Consider the following 18,937-nt stretch of genomic DNA (forward strand, 5'->3'; position numbering starts at 1 on the left):
GATGAAAGAACTAAAACTTTTAAAAAGAAGTGTAGGGTAAGGTAGAATAGATATTTTGTTGCTGGCATGATGGTAGTGTGTACAGTCGTCCCTTGATATCCATGGATGGTTGGTTCCAGGACATCCTCACTCCCCATACAGTTACCAAAATCCACTGACGCTCAAGTCCCTTAAAGTCAACCTTCCATACCACAGATTGTGCGTCAACAGATGCAGAACCAGGAGATATGGAGGACTGACTGTATTATACTTTTCTAAAATTATTTTATTATGATATATTTCTCCCTTAATTTAGATATGGCTTTTCTGCCACTCTTTTGCCTTCCTCTATTCTTGGCAGATAGGACTTGGAGTCTTAATGTAAGAATTCATTCAAGTTGAAATCTATTTGTCACCCTTAAATATTTAAATTCTCTTTACTGATGATTTTCTTTTTATAAAAGGAATACATCTTTAATCTTTAAAATTTGGAAAAATAGGAAAAGCATAACAAAATCTCCTTAATTCTGCCTCCCAGAGATAATGACTAGGAACATGTTGGTATATATTTACTTTGAGACATGATTTTATTGTTGTTAGCTTGCCAATTTGTTTGGAATAACATGGGTGTCTTGTTATTAGTCTCTGTCTAATCTTAAATCCTTAATGGCCTTGGCCACTTTCCCCCTTTCTAAAATACCCTGCAAAAGGGGTGGCATTACCACTAGGAAAAGTAAAGCATAATCTTAATGAAATATATATCTGTTATAATATTTAAGATGCCATTTAAAACTTCTAAAAACTTTTGAATGGACTTTTTTCTCCCCCCGTTTTATTTATTTTTTGTTGGTAAATCAGTTTTAACTAACTTTGTTTTTAGATGCCAACAAGGCCAGTGCCAAGTTATATTCAAAGACCAGATTATGCTGATCATCCGTTAGGTAAGCTCTGCTATGTTGATTCTTGATTTTTCAATTTGTGGGCTTGATGACTACTGCAAAGGGAAGGAATGCTTTTCTTGTAGAAATTTTTCAGTGCTGGACTAATAAATGTGTTTTCAAGCAGCATTAGAACATTGAAGAGAATTAAAGATTCTTGCCCCCATTAGAAATCTACCTACCTCTGAAAACACTATGTAGCTGTTAAAGACTATATTTAAAATAATACTGTATTTTATGTTGTTATAACAACTTCTAGACTTACTAAAAAACAGTTTTTAATTTTAATATTCCCTCCTATCTAAATTAAACAATATCTATTTAGGTAAAGGCAGATGGTAGAGGCCTGAGTGAATGCATAACTAAAGACTGGACTGTAACATTAACAGAAGTAGTAATGGTGGTGATAGTGATAGTAATGATGAGAATGATATGATGATGATGGTTCTCTAATAATAACTGGTATTTATTTTTGCTTAACTATGTGTCAGGCACTGTGCTAAGTTCTTTGCACGTGTTACTCCATTTAACACTTTCAACACTGCTGAGGTAGGTTCTGTTGTCTTCTCCATTTTTATAGATAATGATACTGAGACACCCAGCGAAGATAGGTAATTTGCAACACAGGTCAGTGGAACAATCTCTGACCTTAGGGCCTGTACACATAATTAATTTAGACTTTGTGAAATTACCAATTTTGCATGTCAAAGAAGGTCGACTCTCAGCAGTTTTATGTGGTTTTATCTAGCAAGCTAAGCTATCCTTGCTTTGTTCTCTAAGAAGTGGGGAACTGTATTACATAACATTCTTATGAATATCATTTTAAAATTTTAGTTAAACCCTACTATTTCAGAAAAATTTAAGGGAAAGATAGTCTAAATGATAGCATACTGTTGAGGATGTATAATTTCATTATTTTTCTATTTAATCTTAAATGTAGTATTAGCTTGTATTTTAGAAAAACAAGCATAGACAAGGTAAATTCTAACAAATGTTATGCAGTGAAAGTAAGTTCTAGTCCTTAGAGGTAACTGCTATTCCCCTTTATGTACAGAACTTTTCAGAACTATTCTATATATGTAAACACATTAGGACCCCGTCTCTGCCATCTATACACAAATGGAAAAAACTATATTTACCTTTTCACCTTGCTGTATTCGCTTAATATGTCTTACAAATGTGTCGTATAAAGCCACCTCCTTTTTAGTGAATGAAGTATTCGGTTATGTGGATGTATCATATTTCTTAAGCCAGGCTTTTACTACTGAGTGTTTAGATCATTTCGAGGTTTTTGCTTATTGTAATTTGACTGCAAATTTGTTGCAATTTGACTGCAGTAACTACTCTTATATTTATATCTTTGTCCATGTGTCAAAGTATTTCTGTAGGTTGATAGTCTAAAATAGCTGGATCAAAGGATATATACATTTTTGATTTTGAGAGATATTACAAATTTCAGAGATTTTTCCAGTTACTTCCATTAAAAATACATGGATGTCTCTTTTCTGCTATATTTTTCGCAGCATAGTGTGTTACAAAGCTTTATGATCTTTGCTAATCTGAAAGACGAAAAATGTTATTTTGCTATTATTTTAATCTGCATTTTAAAATTATGAGTAAGTTTGAGCATCTTTTCATATACTAAAGTCATTTATATTTTCTTCCCTTTTGAAATGTTTATTCATATCCTTAGCCTTTTTTTCCCTGTTAGAGTACTAGTTTTTTCCATATTGATTTATAAATGTTCTTAGTATATTAACGAAAATAACCTTTTGATGTATGTTTTTAAAACTGTTTTTTACCAATTGACTGTTTATGTTTTGTCATTACATTTATTACAGATTTTGAGTATCCTAACATAGTAAAATTTATCAGTGTTTGATTTTACAGTGTGTATGGCTCTATGACCTAGAAAGACCTTTTTGGTGCAGAAGTTATAAAAAAAATTCCTATGTTTTCTTCCAGCATTTTTATGGTTTCAGTCTTTTTTATGTATGATAAAAATCATTTATGTATCTGAAACTTACTTGGCATAAGGAGTTAAATAGGAATGCAACTTAATTTTTTTTCTCAGGAGAATACCTGGTTATTATATCACCAGTTATTTAAAAAATCAGCCTTTCCTTATTGATTTGAAGTGCAACCTATATTGTTGTATTACGTTCTCACATGTCTTTGGGTCTATTTCTGGATTCTATTCTGTTTTATTAACCCATTTGTCTAATCATGTACCACTGCCAAACTTTTAATTATCATAGCTATATAATGTTTAATATTTGGTAGGCCTTGTTGCCCCTACCTTTCCTCTTTTTCAGAATTTTCCTGGCTATTCTTGCATGTTTGTTTTTCCATGTGAAATTTAGAATCAGCTTGTCTGGTTCTCAAAATTATCCTGTTGACATTTTTTTATTGGGATAGTATTAAATTTATAGATTAATTTTGGAAGAATTGACATCTTTACAATATTGAGTCTTCCTGTCCAGGAGCAGGGTATGTTTTTAAAATTTTATTTGACTCCTTTTATGTCTTTCAGTGGTGTTTTCAGATTTTCTTCATGTAGGGATTTTATTGTTAAATTTATTCCTGGGTACTTTATCTTTTTAGTTGTTTTTGTACATAATAGCTTCTGTATTTTTTAGCTGATTATTTGTATGTGGGAAAGTTATTGATTTTGATAAATTTATCTTAAACAATAGGCCAACTTGCTGAATTCGTATTTCTGGTCATTTACCAGGTGATTCTTCTATTCTAGAGATACGTAATCACATCTCAAATTGATAAGAATTTTGTCCTTTCCTTTCTAGTTTTATATGTTTTATTTCTTTCTCTTGTTTAATTGCATCTGCTAGTATTGCCAGGACAGTGTTAAATAATAGTGCCGATAGTGGGCATTCTGTGATGTTGGTTCTCGGTTTGAGATTTATATTTATCATGTCAAGGTGGTAGCTGGCCATGTTATCAGAATTAACTTTCCTTCTAGATGATTATTTACTTTTACTTTATTTATGAATGATGAATTGGATTAATAGATTAGTCAGTATTGAACTATCCTTGCCTTCTGGTATGAATCTCACTTGCATCCTGATGTATTAGGTTTTTTTGGATTCTGTTTGTTAATATTTTTATTTGGAATTTTTCCATTAGTACTTGTAAATAAGATTAGTTGACATTATTTTTGTTAGATTTTGAGTTAATTGCTATCCTGGCTTTATTACTTTTCATGTATGTAAAACTTGAAGCTAACACATTTTATTAGTGAAGATTTTTAGGGCAATATTTTTTAAACTTTTTTGACTATGACTCAGAAATGGCTGTTATAACGTGATCTTTGTATGTGTATATAAATAACAAAGATTTCATGGCAGCACTTATTCCTACTCCATATAATACGAGTATAATACTTTGTTATGCCATTTTAATATTTTCTGTCCCATTTATTTACTTTTAAAAAATATTGTGTAGCCCAATAAAAGGTCACAAACTGGAGATTGAAAAACACTTAACTTTGGTTCCTGTTTCAGAAAATAGTGTAATTAATTCATCAGTTGTTGATGTATAATTGCTTCATGAGATGATTATGAAAGTAATTTGTAAATTCTATGGTACTTTTCAAATGTGTATCATTTACTGAGTTTGATTATCACACTGCCTGGCATACAATAAGTACTCTATAAGTATTGGCTGATTTCTAATAGGTCTGAAAATTTATCCTTTAGAATTTTTTCTTCAGTTGGTTTAGCAAGTTTCCCTTTGATGTTGAAAATGTTTTTTTTAAAAAATCTAACCTAGACCATCCCAAATTATGAGTTACTGTTGTGTGAAACAGTGAGACTACTGTTTTTATGCCACAGGTTTATAATTATGCAAATAAATACTACATCTTTGCATTCATTTTGGTTTTACTTACCGAATTTTCATTCCAGGAATGTCTGAATCTGAACAGGCTCTTAAAGGTACTTCTCAGATTAAATTACTCTCATCTGAAGATATAGAAGGGATGCGACTTGTATGTAGGGTAAGAGTGATTTTTTCGCCATGGGGTAGGAAATGTTTAAGCAGTACTTAGACATGAAGTCAGTGGTTTGCTGATTTATAAAGATAGCAAATGTTATATTGTTAGACTGACTAGCCATGCTTTTTTTTTTTTTTTTTTTTTTTTTTAACTTTTTTTTGAGACGGAGTTTCACTCTGTCGCCCAGGCTGGAGTGCAGTGGCGTGATCTCTGCTTGCTGCAACCTCCACCTTCTGTTTTCAAGCGATTCTCCTGCCTCAGCCTCCTGAGTAGCTGGGATTACAGGTGCCCGCCACCACACCTGGCTAATTTTTGTATTTGTAGTAGAGATGGGGTTTCACCATGTTGCCCAGGCTGGTCTCGAACTCCTGACCTCGTGATCTGCCCACCTTGGCCTCCCAAAATGCTGGGATTACAGGCATGAGCCACCACACCTGGCCTTTTTTTGTATTTTTAGTAGATACAGGGTTTCACCATGTTGGCCAGGCTGGTCTCTAACTCCTGACGTAAGGTGATCTGCCCGCCTTGGCCTCCCACAGTGCTGGGATTACAGGCGTGAGCCACTGTGCCTGGTTTAGCCATGCTTTTCATTAAACTATTGTTAGTATATAATTTTAGTCAACAGTTTTCTTCTTAAAAGCCTATTTCAGAATTAATCTGGTGGATAGTCTATATTTAGATGACAATCCTTTTCATTTATTTTCTGTATTCTTTTTTAAAAGAAATTTTTAATGATATTTAAAAACATTTTGTCGTTTTATTTTCACAAGTCATCATAACATAGGACAGAGTTTAAGGCTCAGAGGGTTTTGCTGTAGGCCTTTTTGTGAAATACCTATGATGAGTGGTAGTAGTGGTTGGTACTCATCAGGTGAAATCGCATATTTATTCTGAAGGAAAATATAATACATTGATATTGTTCATTTAAGTAAGATTCTTAAGGTTTCTATTCAGTGCTTTAAAAGTGATTTGATTCTAATTTAGTTTGATATCCTGGAGAACTTTCTCTTCCTATGACTTGCTGTGATTCTTTGAGGAATTCATTCATCTATTTTTTTTTTTTTTTTTTGAGACAGGGTCTTGCTATCACTCAGGCTAGAGTACAGTGGCACAATCATAGATCGTATAGATCATAGCTCATAGCTTACTGTAACTCCAAACTCATGGGCTCAAGCTATCCTTCCACCTCAGCCTCCTGAGTAGCTGGGATCACAGGCGTGTGCCACTACACCTGACTACTTTTTTTTTTTTTTTTTAAGAGACAGGATCTCACTATGTTGCCCAGGCTCATCTGTTCTTTTTTCTTTTCCTCTGCTTTTCCCCATTATAGAAATGAGAGAAGACTACCTCTATCAGTTGATGATAGTTTAGATTTCTTAGGATGTATATTTTCACATAGAAATCAGCCAACTTTACTGCTGCTTGCTTGTTAACCCAATTTTTATATAAAATTAATGTTTGTTTTTATGTATTCACATATTGTATATTTATATATTTTCTATAAAATTATAATATTCAAGGGGAGATTCATTTTTACCAATCTTCCACAGTCAAACAGTAGAAAGGGTATAGATTTCTGTTTCTGTGTCTTTTTTAATGTATCGAGTGTTCCTTTTTTACAGCTTGCTAGAGAAGTTTTGGATATTGCTGCCGGCATGATTAAACCAGGTGTAACTACTGAAGAAATAGATCACGCTGTACACTTAGTAAGAACTTCACTTTTTTACTTTGAGTAATTTTGTTACATTACTAGATGCTTTGAACTTAAACATTAAGTAGACTTAAGTTCTGAGTGTCTAAGGTAACTTGGGTAAGCTCATTTGAAAGCAAATTTTTGCTTTGTTTCAAATATGGAAAACATTCAACAGTCATTATTCTCATCTTTAAGAATCTATAATATTAAGGTCTGAGGTAAGCTTGAAATATCTTGTTTCTGAAACAAGATATTTGTAATAAGCATTTCAGTTGAGCTTTTATAAAATGATTGATTTTATCGGCTTTAAATAAATCCTGCCACTACAGACATCAAATATTATGAAATAAAAAAAAGAATATGACTTCTGATGGTAGATTAGTTAAATGTTTCCTCAAGGCAATGAACAGTCCACATAAATATTTGTAGTAAGTATAGGGATTAAAAATAAATAAATAAAGATTGTCTGCCCATCAAAGAGAGACCTTAAGACTTTATTAGATGAGTGTACATGTTATATGAATTTAAAAAAAAAAGAGTGATAAGTAGTTACTATAATATATGGAAAGCAGATCACACGTGTTCTAGTAAACAAATACAAATTATAAAGACCTAGTAAATTTGTATTTTAAAGATGTTTATATGCATTGCTTGTGTGGAAATGATGAAACTGGTCCTCTCTTCTGCTTGGTGATGGTATTGTAAATTGGAAGAACCCTTTTGGAAGGATTTGACAATCTATCTTGAGCTATGAAAATGTTTATAAATTTTTTATTCAGAATCTTATTAATCCTGACTTTTGGGTATTGTTTCATATGTTAGTATAAGACGTATCGTATGCAATAATAGCATTTTGAGTATGCTCTGTGGGCCAGGTGCTCAAGTGCTTCTTTTACATTAACTCATTAATCTTACCAACAACCTCTTGAGGGTAGGTACTATTGTAATCTCCGTTTTATAGGTAAGGAAACTGAGGAAGAGAGAGGTTAATTAATTAAATTGGTAAAAGTTACACAACTTGTAAGTGATGGAATTGGCATTTTCAATCTAGAAAGTCAAATTCTATATGCTCTAAACTATTATTTGTAATGCTATGAGAAGTAGAGAAGTATATTCCTAGATGAGGGAAAAGCTACAAATGTAGTTATTGGTTGTAAGATTTTTTTTTTTTTTTGTAATTGAGGAAACTTTGTATTAATTTAGATTTTGAGTAAGAATGGAATTGCTAGTAAAATCATGGTATATTCTACATATTCTGCAAATGGTATATTGTGCAACCATTAAAAAATATCAGCCTGAAGACTAGAGCAGGTTGGAAACAGAAATTACGTATACTGTGATTACCACTGTGTAAAAGCATCCAGTAAAGTAAGACTTGTTATGGAGAGCAGACCATGTTTTTCTGTTAAGAGTTCTTTTGTTGTTCCACTGAATGTGGTTATTAAAATATCTGGAAGTACTTTACCATTTCTTAATTATACTAGTAGTAGTCATTTTTGGGGCATAGTGATATAGGCTTGTTTCAACATAAGAATTATAATTACATCAAAAATGCTTGTTAATATTTACTTCAAATATTTTATTTTTACTTTAACATTTTTCATAAGGACTAGTTAATTCTAAAGTAAAATCTTCATATGTGGTAATATTTATATATATATTTGTTATAGAGGTTGAGCATCCCTTATCTGAAATGCTTTGGACCAGAAGTGTTTTGGATTTTGAATTTTTTTGGATTTTGGAATATTTGTATTATATGTAACTGGTTAAGCATCTGTAATTTCAAATTTGAAATTCTAAATGCTCCAATGGGCATTTCTTTGAGTGTCCTGTCGGTGTTCAGAAAGTTTCAGATTTTGGAGGATTTCAGATTTTTGGATTAGGAATACTTAACCTGTATGTCATTTTACTTTTCCTTTGTGCAGTTACCAGTAAACTGGTTTGTGTATGTGTGCCTGACTGGCACAAACCCTGTTGTATATTGTTTAAGATAATATCCACTACTGTTACTAAAATAAAATACTGAGTTCTTCATATTAGCATGTGTCCAACTTTTTTCACATTTTTCAAATTTTAAAATCTGTAATTTCATACAGATTTTTTCTTTTATATATTCCAAATTATTTCTTCTGTATTATAGGCATGTATTGCAAGAAATTGCTACCCTTCTCCCCTGAATTATTATAATTTCCCAAAGTCTTGTTGTACCTCAGTGAATGAAGTCATTTGCCATGGAATACCAGACAGACGGCCCTTGCAAGAAGGTGACATTGTTAATGGTAAGAAAAATATGTTACTTTCATCACCATGGGCAAAGAAACAACAAAGCTTGGGGAATCTGACAGTGACTTGTGTTTTCTTGACTTGCTTCCTGTACTTAAACTTTTTCCTTTTTAAAATTCAGTATCACTAACTCTTAAATCTACAGGAAGCTCTCTTAATGGTTTTGTGCATGTTGCTTTTAAGATACTTCCGGTGTGATGTGTTTGGTGCAGTGTATTTCTTTAATGCTTATCTCATATGTGATTGGTAAATAGGTCAAAGATGTCAGTGAAATGTGGAGTCTAGTTTTTTTCCCCCAGAAGTTCACTAATGGTTTTGAAGAGACCAGGGCAGGCTTTGTTATAGATACAGGAAAACCCTTCATAACATATGAAGACCTAAAGGAAAGCTGAAAATCTTGCAGAAGTGCCTTACTTGAGTGGAAGTAGCTTTAAAGACCCCTATGTTAAGCTACCTTGGGAAGTTACAAGTATAGAGAGTAGAGGAAGTAGTTTAAAAGACATTAATGAAGGCTTTCCTAGATGGTATTTGTTTTTGGTTTGTGTATTATTTTATTTTTTGGAGACAGGGTCTCACTGTCACCCAGACTCGAGTGCAGTGGCGCCACCATGGCTCACTGCAGTCTTGACTTCCCTGGCTCAGGTGATCCTCCCACCTCAGAAGTAGATGAGACTGCAGGCTCATTGCTACCATGCCCAGCTCAGTTTTTGTATTTTTTGTAGAGATGGGGTTTTGCCATGTTGCCCAGGCTGGTCTCAAACTCCTGGACTCAAGCATCTGCCCACCTTGGCCTCCCAAAGTCTTGGGATTACAGGCATGAGCCACCGTGCCTGGCTTAGATGGCATTTTAATATTGATGGAATTAGACTCTTTGTTAATAAGATATCTTAAAGGAACTACCTATCAAATGAGGAAGCATGAGCCCAAGTGTTAGAGGCTGCAGATAATTGACTGATTGTGATGCTAGCTGTGAATGATAGCCGAAATTTAACTATGACACTATTTTTATTAGAATTGCTACTGCTTTAGTTAGGGTATCTGTTCGTAAAGTTTCATAGGTTTTGAGGCCAACCCTGTTTTTCAAATATAAAGCCTGTTATTTTTATTATATGTAGAATGTGTGAGGTTTTTCAGGAATGTATGTGTTGTGCTAGAACAAAAATATCTATATTGTGATGTTACAGGTTGATTGAAATATGTGGTTTAAAAATACTCAATGTGCTCTCTAGATACATTATAATGGTATAATAGTGTATAATATATAGTATAATAGTATAATAGTAATCTATATTCTTAAACATGGGGACAAAGAGAAGAATGAATATTCACAAATAAGAGAAAAGCAAATGAGTTTTAAAAAAACAGGTGTAGAGCAGTGTAAATTTTTCTGTTATTCCCTAGCAGGAGTAAGGAACTTGTAAAAGATAAGTGAAAATGGTATTTTGTAGCAATGTAGCAAAGTCTTCAATTTAATGTTACTAACTCTGGTAATTTATTTTGCATGATTGTGTCCCACATACATTTTTCTTTTGCCACAAGTGATACAATTACTATAAGAGTATGAAAACCCACTATCTGGCTTATGTTACATGGCCATATTCCTGCTCTCCACAGTGAGTTCAGTTACATTACACTCAGGGAGCTTCTGTTGGGCAATAACTATCCATTGGTGTCTAATTTGAGAATGCAGAAGTTGTCTTTTTCATTAAGTTGCTAGATGCTGTCATGTTGGAAAAACACTTGAGTTTTGAAATGAAAATAAGTATGGTCTTTATATTTGCACATTCTCTTGCAGTGGATATCACTCTTTATCGCAATGGTTATCATGGGGACCTGAATGAGACATTTTTTGTTGGAGAAGTGGATGATGGAGCACGGAAACTTGTTCAGACCACATATGAGTGCCTAATGCAAGCCATTGATGCAGGTCAGCCTCAGTGTTGAGCACCTATTGGCAGTCCTGTGTGTTGATGGGCCAAGAATGACTGGGCGCTGCAGTTCTGTGCATTCCTTGTACCTTCCAGGTTGCCCCTGTTCTACCTGAGTTAGCTTTGGTTGTTAGCAGTAGTGGGTAAAAGGATGATCTGGGAATCTCTTGGTGGTGATAGACCAGATGATTGGTTAGCATCCTTTGTTTCTTCTGTGATTTATCTTCCTTTTCTTTGCCTGATAAATGAAGAGGACTGTGCAGATGGTTTTTTAGTGCAACTTTTATTCTATTTTTAAAATTCTTTCCAGTACATAAATATTATGTTCTCCTCATAAAAAATTAAAAGTGAAGATTATGAGTGAAAAATATGTGATCCTCCTTTACACTTGCCTCCCCTCTTATCTCTCTCTTCTCTCTAGAGATATCCCATTACCATTTAGGTTTTTTCTCTCTCCTGTGCATTAATGCACACACGTATGTGTATGTGTTAAATTAAGTTAAATGGAATCAATATTTTTAATGTGTAACTGGGCTGTTTTTTCAACTATCATAGAGATCTTTTCAAGTTAGCGTATGTACCTACAGACATAGATTTACCTCATTCTTTTAATGGCTATGTATTATATTCTATAGTATTACAATTTGTGTAACTATTCTGTTGGATTTTGGTGCTTTCCAGATTTCTTGCTATTGTAGTAATGGGTAGGGGTGTATTTCTGGAAGATTTTTCTCAGGCTGTCTGTCTTTGTACATATGAACAACTTATCGAGGCTTTTTTGTTTAATCAGTATCGTATGGGGATAAGAGAAGGAAAAGGGCTGGGCATGGTGGCTCACTCCTGTAATCCCAGCACCTTGGGAGGCTGAGGTTGGCAGATCACTTGAGGTCAAGAGTTCGAGACCAGCCCGGCCAACATGGTGAAACCCTGTCTCTAATAAAAATACAAAAATTAGCCAGGTGTGGTGGCGGGCGCCTGTAATCCCAGCTACTCGGGAGGCTGAGGCAGGAGAGTTGCTGGAACCTGGGAAGTGGATTGTGCCACCGCATTCCAGCTTGGGCAACAGAGCGAGACTCCATTTCAAAAAAAGAAGAAAAAAAAAAGAAAGGAAAGTTCTTAACAGCATCTTGTTGGAGTTGTTAACAAACTGTTAATAAATGGGCAAACAGCCTTCTGGTTAAATCCTTACCATATCAACTTTATTACCAGTGTGCTACCTGCAACCCTCCCCAGTCTCTCCAAATCTTGATGTCATCAACAGAATAGTGAACAGGACAGAGTTCTTAGACAAACATACAGTTATCTCTAATAACGTTGATCCAGTATTTTTATTGTTTTTAGTGCGTTCTTTAATGTGTATGGGAGATGAAATTTTTACTCAAATTGGAGGAATAGAAATGAAGGAATATGATATTTTTGTGTATCAGGTGAAATTTTGAAAACTTATTACTCATTGCTGATTATTTTAAAACATTAATACAGGAGGTAGAATTGAAGAAATTTAATGTTTAATTTGTCATTTGTGAAAGCTTAAGTTTGAAATAATTTTTAGAGTTTCTGCCAGATAATATAGTCAATATTTCTATTCTTTTTGCTTCTCTGTGAATCAACTGAAGAAACAAAAAAAAAAAAAAAAAAGAAAAAGAAAAAGAAAAAAACCAGATAGTTAGAATGCTGTTTTATATGACGTATGACTGGAACTTGCCAATAGTTTTCCTAACAGTAGCCAGGAAGGAATGAAAGTGGCTTGATCTTTTTTGGAAAGTGCTTTGAATTCCTTTGTTTATGTCATTTTTGCCCCTCATTTTGCACCCCGCTTACTCCCCCAGGTAGAGGGTTTGAAAAGCTGTTGAAATTAGGCTTCTTAAGTAGGGTTTCTTAGTCTATGCACTTAGTGGCTTTTGGGCCTGATAATTTTTTGTTGTAGAGGCCTGTTCTATACATATAAGATGTTCCACAAGCATTCCTGGTCTCTACCCAGTAAATGCCACTTATACCACCACCCTGTGTTTGACAACCAGAAATATTAATATCTCTAGGTACTACCCTTGGGGCCGCAGTTGGAGCAGTTTGAAAATTAGGGAAGACTTCCTCTGTAACTCTTTCTATGCAACATGGATTACAATATTGTTCCCCCTCCCACCCCAGGCTGATAGGAAGGCCTGGATAGGAATGAAAGAAAGTCATTATGAAAGTCAGCATGATTTTTCAAAACCAGAAACCTCCTTCCTTCTCCCCCCAAAATCAAGCTGGAAGATACAGTTAAGAGCAAGTAAAAATGTTAATTAAACTGATTCCTTGAGCTATTTACCCTGAAATGGATGGGAAAGATACATTGTATCTGAACCTTAGTCTGGGAATCAGATAGGCTGAGTAGGAGAGTAGAGAGAATTAAGGATCCCCAGAGCCATCTTGAGGTCCTCTAGGAGTCTGACAGTGCCCAGCTCCTGGGTCTTAGTGTGAGGGAGAACCTTATAGTGATGAGAACCACTTTTTTTGTTTTGTGTTTTATTGAAACACTAGTAAAAGTCATAAAAACTAAACAGAGCAGAAAGTGTATATAGTGAGAAGTATCTTTCCTGTACTGTACCTCTAGGGTTGTCCTGTAGAGGCAGTCATGGAAAGTTTGAGAACTATTTTTATGGGGATAAAGAAGCCCAGGGGAAGTAAGTCTTTTAGAAGTTGTCCAGGCTGAAACTCAGGACAATTCGTCACTTTTTGGACATTCCTTTTACTCCTAGTGCACTTTCTTATCTCTTCTGCTCATATTAATAGAATGGAACACTTGGCCTTAGGGAAGGATGCGAAAAGAAGTGTATTTTCCTCTCTATTTTTCTCTGTTGTTAAAGAAAGCAAAAGGTACCTACTTCCAACCCTTTAGTGCTGCTATGAGTCTAACGTTTTTGGCATGAAAGGAGGAACTACAGATGCCCTTGGTTTGAATTAGAACTTTACCAATTACTGGCTGTTTGGCCTCTCTGTGCCTCATCTGTAAGTTGAGGCATGGATGCATAAAAGTGTTTCAAAAACTTCCTAGCACAAAGATAGTAATTACTTTTTTTCCCTTCTTTTTCTATTTTGAGACAAGGTCTCTCTCTTTTGCTTAGGCCAGAGTACAGTGGCAGGAACACTGCAGCCTTGACCTCCCGGGTTCTAGTGATCCTCCTAGCACAGCCTCCCAAATGTAGCTGGGACTATAGGCATGCACCACTATGCGGGACTAATTTTCGTATTTTTTGCAGAGACAGGGCTTTGCCCTGTTGCCCAGGCTGGTCTTGAACTCCTGAGCTCAGGCGATCTTCCTGCCTTGACCTCTCAAAGTGCTGGGATTACAGGCATGAGCCACTGCATCCGGTTGATAGTAATTGCTTAGTACGTATTAGTTATTAGTTTATCATGAATTTTCTTTTTTCCTTTCAGTGAAGCCTGGTGTTCGGTACAGAGAATTGGGAAACATTATCCAGAAGCATGCCCAAGCAAATGGGTTTTCAGTTGTTCGAAGCTATTGTGGGCATGGAATCCACAAGCTTTTTCATACAGCTCCCAATGTACCCCACTATGCTAGTAAGTACTATCCAGAGATTTGGTATAAGCTCACCATTTATTCAACAAATACTTATTCATACATTTAACAGTACCTACTATTTTGTATTCACTAGAGTAATCTCTTAGCTGTAATAGATAGATTCCCAAAATGTGTATTTGCTGAAACACAGTGCAAGTTCATATCTTACTCACATAATAGTCCAAGGCAGGTGTGTTTGGTCACTGTGGGGGCAGGGCAGTTACTACGTGACACAGGCTGTGTCATCTTCGACCTATGGCTTTCAAAGTCACTTTGGGAGTTGCCCTCCTGGTCAGTAGGTAGTGGAGATGTTGGGGGTTGAAGCTTGAAGGGGTATACCTGGGAGTTTTTAACAGTCAGCTGGAATTGGCATAAATCAAATTTGTTTTCCAATGGCAGGAATTCAGTCACATGGCTACATCTAAATGCAAGGGAGATGGGAAAACGTAATCTAATTGTGTTATGGAAGAAAAGTAACCTTATTTTGGCAAACAATCAACAGTTTGCCACAGGCCTAGCCATTACTCTTGTGATTCCTTAGGTGAAGTCAGTTTGTCTTGCTTGGTTTGAGTGCTTAATGTATGTCAGATCCTGTAATATTTGTTTATATAAATAGAGGGGAATAAACAAAGTACCTTTCCTTAGGTTGAGTGCCGTATGATACAATAACAAAGAAAGTGTAAGATAGATAATGTCTTACAGAAACATTTTCTGTAGAGAGAGAAGAACATGTTCAGGAATGAATCTGTTATTTAATGTCAGAAATGAAAGCTGTCCACAGTAAGTGACCTAGGAAGGAGCTTAGCACATATATATTGAGCCACTGCTAGATGAACACTTTCATCTCCTTGTGCTTAATTTTTTTCATCTGTACAATAGTAGGGAATGGTACTTACTGTAGAATTGTTATGAGGATTAAGTGAGATGATACATGGAAAGCACTTAGAACTCTGCATGAAAACAGTACATGAAAGCATTTAATGTTAATGTTTACAATGACAGGAATATGCATTATCTCATTTGATCATCGCAACTCTATGGATAACTTCTTAGCCCAATTTTTTTAAAGCAACTCTGTGCTTACAGAGGTAATTGGCTTGCTCAAGGTCATACAAACTAGTAATTAAATGCCAGACTAGCATTGATACCTGGGTTCTGTCTTGCTTTCTGGAGTCAGTCTTTTCTCCCATACTTCATGCTGACGAGTAAGGATTGAAGAAATTTGGTGCAGGGGGCGGTGGGAGAACTAAAGAGTGGTTGAGGTTTTGGTTGGGTGGAGAGGAGAAAAAGCCTTCCAGTTGGTGGGTGAACATGGGTGCTTCAAATAGAGATGAACAGAGAAAATATAAGGTTGGCTGAGTTATATGTTAAGGACTAGCAGCAGGCAGTCCAGGTGTGCCAAATGCCAGACTGAAGAAATTTGACTCGTATGTCGGAATCTTCAGAAATATTTTTGAGCAGAAGAATGGCATAATGAAGCTGATATTTTGAGAAGGCTAATTTGGCAGTGGTGACTAAGATGGATCGCAGGTGGGAGTTCTGAAGATAGTTGGCCTGATGGACAGTTGTTGCTGTAGTGCAGGTGTGAGGTGGTAAAATCCTAGACATGGATAGTTGTGAAGAGAAAGTGAAATGAGTGAGCAACCTTTCTAAAGGAGAAGCTGAAGCAGTCATTCAGAGCAGGGGTCCCCAACCCCTGGGCTGCAAACAGGTACCAGTCCATGGCCTGTTAGGAGCTGGGCTGCACAGCATGAGGGGAGCGGCAAGCAAGCGAGCTTTACCACTTGAGCTCCGCCGCCTGTCAGAGCAGCAGTGGCATTAGATTCTCATAGGAGTTTGAACCCTGTTGTGAACTGTGCATGTGAGGGATCTAGGTTGCGCACTCCGTATGAGAATCTAATGCCTGATGATCTGAGGTGGAACAGTTTCATCCTGAATCATCCCCCCAAGGCTCGTACCCTCAAAGTCCTCCTGGTCTGTGGAAAAATTCTGTTCTGCAAAACCGGTCCCTAGTGCAAAATAGGTTGGGGACTGCTGGTTTAGAGCACAGCATCTAATGTGTGTCAATAAATGGTTATTAGCAGACCACCTAATTCTTTTTATTTAAAATGTGAATCATGCTTGAAATAAAAGCTAGCAACAGAAAATAGGTAACTGACTTCATTCCTTCCTTTTATACCCTGTAATCATCTGAATATGCATTCCCTTTCACAGAATGGAAGTAGCTATTCTAGTTACAGTGGGGTGTGTGTATGTAAGAGTATGTCCAGGGGAGGGAATGAAAACAGTCCCCCTACTTGCAGAAGCAATAAAATTTGAGTTTAGATATGGATTTGAGTAAGAGGGAAAGAGAGACTGAAGACAATATTTATGGAAGAAGGGGATTTTGGTCAGTGGTTATAGTGTCAGCAAAATATGTTGCCACTGTTATACAAAAGATGTCATGTGAGTTTCCTACTGAGTAGCTGGTACTTCAGGTGTGGGCCACCATCCCTGGCTAATTTTTATATTTTTGTAGAGACAGGGTTTCTCCATGTTGCCCAGGCTGATATCAAACTCCTGGGCTCAAGCAGTCTGCTCACCTCCGGCTCCCAAGGAGCTGGGGTTACAGGCGTGAGCTACCACACCCAGCCTTATATATTATGTTTATGAAGAGTCACATTTATGTAAAACAAAATATGCTATGATCACTGTAGGGAAGTATTAAACTATTGAGGGATTTTTTTTTGTATAGCAGAGATATCTTTTGAAATGTAAATCTCTGCTTTAGTTTGTAACTCTATATTCCTAGCCCAAATGAGGGAAGAACCAGGAAATTGTTGTATAACATTCCTCCACTCCTTCTATGTAGGAGAAATCCTTGTTAGGTGAGAGTTTATTTGCTTCTATGTTTGAATCAATGGGTGGGAAGTAATGATGATAATACTCTGCATTTAAACTGTACAGGCATACCTCAGAGGTAACTGTTTGGTTCCAGACCCTTGCAATATAGTGAATATCACAATAAAGCAAGTCATACAGATTTTTTGGTTTCCCAGTGCAGTGCATAAAAAGTTATGTTTATACAGTAGTCTATTGTGTGTGTAGTCTAACAATGCACAACCCTTGATTTAAAAATACTCTATTGCTAAAAAATGCTAACAGTCATCTGAGTCTTCAGTGAGTTGTAATCCTCTTGCTGGTGAAAGGTCTTCTCTTGATGTTGATGGCTACTGACTGATCAGGGTGGTGGTTGCTGAAGGCTGGGGTTTGTATTACATTCTCACATTGTTAGAAATTCCTGGTAGAATTCTTGTTAGAACCTGGGTAATTTATAAAGAAAAGAGGCTTAATTGGCTCACGGTTCTGCAGGCTATACAAGCATGGCAGCATCAGCTTCTGGAGAGGCCTCAGGGAACTTACAATCATGGCGGAAGGCAAAGAGGGAGCGTGTGTCTCACATGGTGGGAGCAGGAGCAAGAGAGAGAGCGCATGGGAGGAGAAACAACCAGATGTCATGACAACTCATTCACTGTGCAGTACCAAGGGAGGTGGTGCTAAACCATTCATGAGAACTCTGCACCCATGATCCAGTCACTTTCCACCAGGCCTCTCCTCCAACACTGGGAATTACATTTCAACATAAGATTTGGGTAGGAACACAGATCCAAACCATATCAGGGTTGTTGTGGCAATTTCTTGAAATAAGACAACAAAGTTTGTCACGTTGATTGACTCTTCCTTTCACGAAGGATTTTTCTGTAGCTTGTGATATTGTTTGATAGCATTTTATCCACAGAACTTCTTTCAAAATTGGAGTCAGTTCTCTCAAACCCTGCTCCTGTTTTATCAACTATGTTTGTGTAATATTCCAAATCTTTTGTTGTCATCTCAACATCTTCTCTATGGGTAGATTCCATTTCAAGAAACTACTTTCTTTGTTTATCTGTAAGAAGCAGCTACTCAACTGTTGAAGTTTCATCATGAGATTGCAGCAATCCACTCACATCCTTAGGCTCCATTACTAATTCTAGTTCTCTTGCTCTTTCCACCACATCTGCAGTTACTTGCTCCACTAAGTTTCAAACTCCTCATAGTCATCCAAAAGGGTTGAAATCACTTTCTGCCCAACTCATGTTAATATTGATATTTGACTTCCTCTCATGCATCACACAATTTCCTCCCATGAATCACAATTTTTTGGTTTTGTTTTTGTTTGTTTTGAGACAGGGTCTCATTCTGGTTGCCCAGGCTGGAGTGCAGTGGCACGATCTCAGCTCACTGCAGCCTCCACCTCCTGGGCTCAGGTGATTCCCCCACCTCAGCCTCCTGAGTAACTGGGATTACAGGCACGTACCACCCTGCCTGGCTATTTTTTTTTTGTATTTTTAGTAGAAATGGGATTTTACTGTGTTGCCCAGGCTGGTCTTGAACTTCTGGAGTCATACATTCCACCCGCCTCTGCCTCCCAGAGTGCTGGGATTACAGGCGTGTGCCACCACACCCAGCCTACAAATGTTTTTAATGGCATCGAGAATGGTGAATCCTTTCAAGAAGGTT

General features: G+C 36.3%; 1 protein-coding gene across 6 annotated transcripts in view; it reads left to right on the forward strand.

Moving 5' to 3' along the window:
- The window catches only part of METAP1 (methionyl aminopeptidase 1), a 67,066-nt gene that overhangs the window by 38,900 nt on the left and 9,229 nt on the right, over nt 1-18,937 (forward strand). For 2 of the 6 annotated variants that reach the window (XM_031010307.3, XM_063705445.1), the window contains exons 4-9: nt 860-920; nt 4,841-4,932; nt 6,552-6,635; nt 8,763-8,901; nt 10,701-10,832; nt 14,254-14,397. In XM_031010307.3, the coding sequence (XP_030866167.2) occupies nt 860-920; nt 4,841-4,932; nt 6,552-6,635; nt 8,763-8,901; nt 10,701-10,832; nt 14,254-14,397 (652 nt within the window). The remainder of the gene's footprint in view (nt 1-859; nt 921-4,840; nt 4,933-6,551; nt 6,636-8,762; nt 8,902-10,700; nt 10,833-14,253; nt 14,398-18,937) is intronic. The other 4 variants (XM_031010308.3, XM_055384689.2, XM_063705443.1 and 1 more) reach the window with 4 other exon arrangements.

This window comes from Gorilla gorilla, chromosome 3, assembly GCF_029281585.2.
Source record: "Gorilla gorilla gorilla isolate KB3781 chromosome 3, NHGRI_mGorGor1-v2.1_pri, whole genome shotgun sequence".
Classification (NCBI taxonomy): Eukaryota; Metazoa; Chordata; class Mammalia; order Primates; family Hominidae; genus Gorilla; species Gorilla gorilla.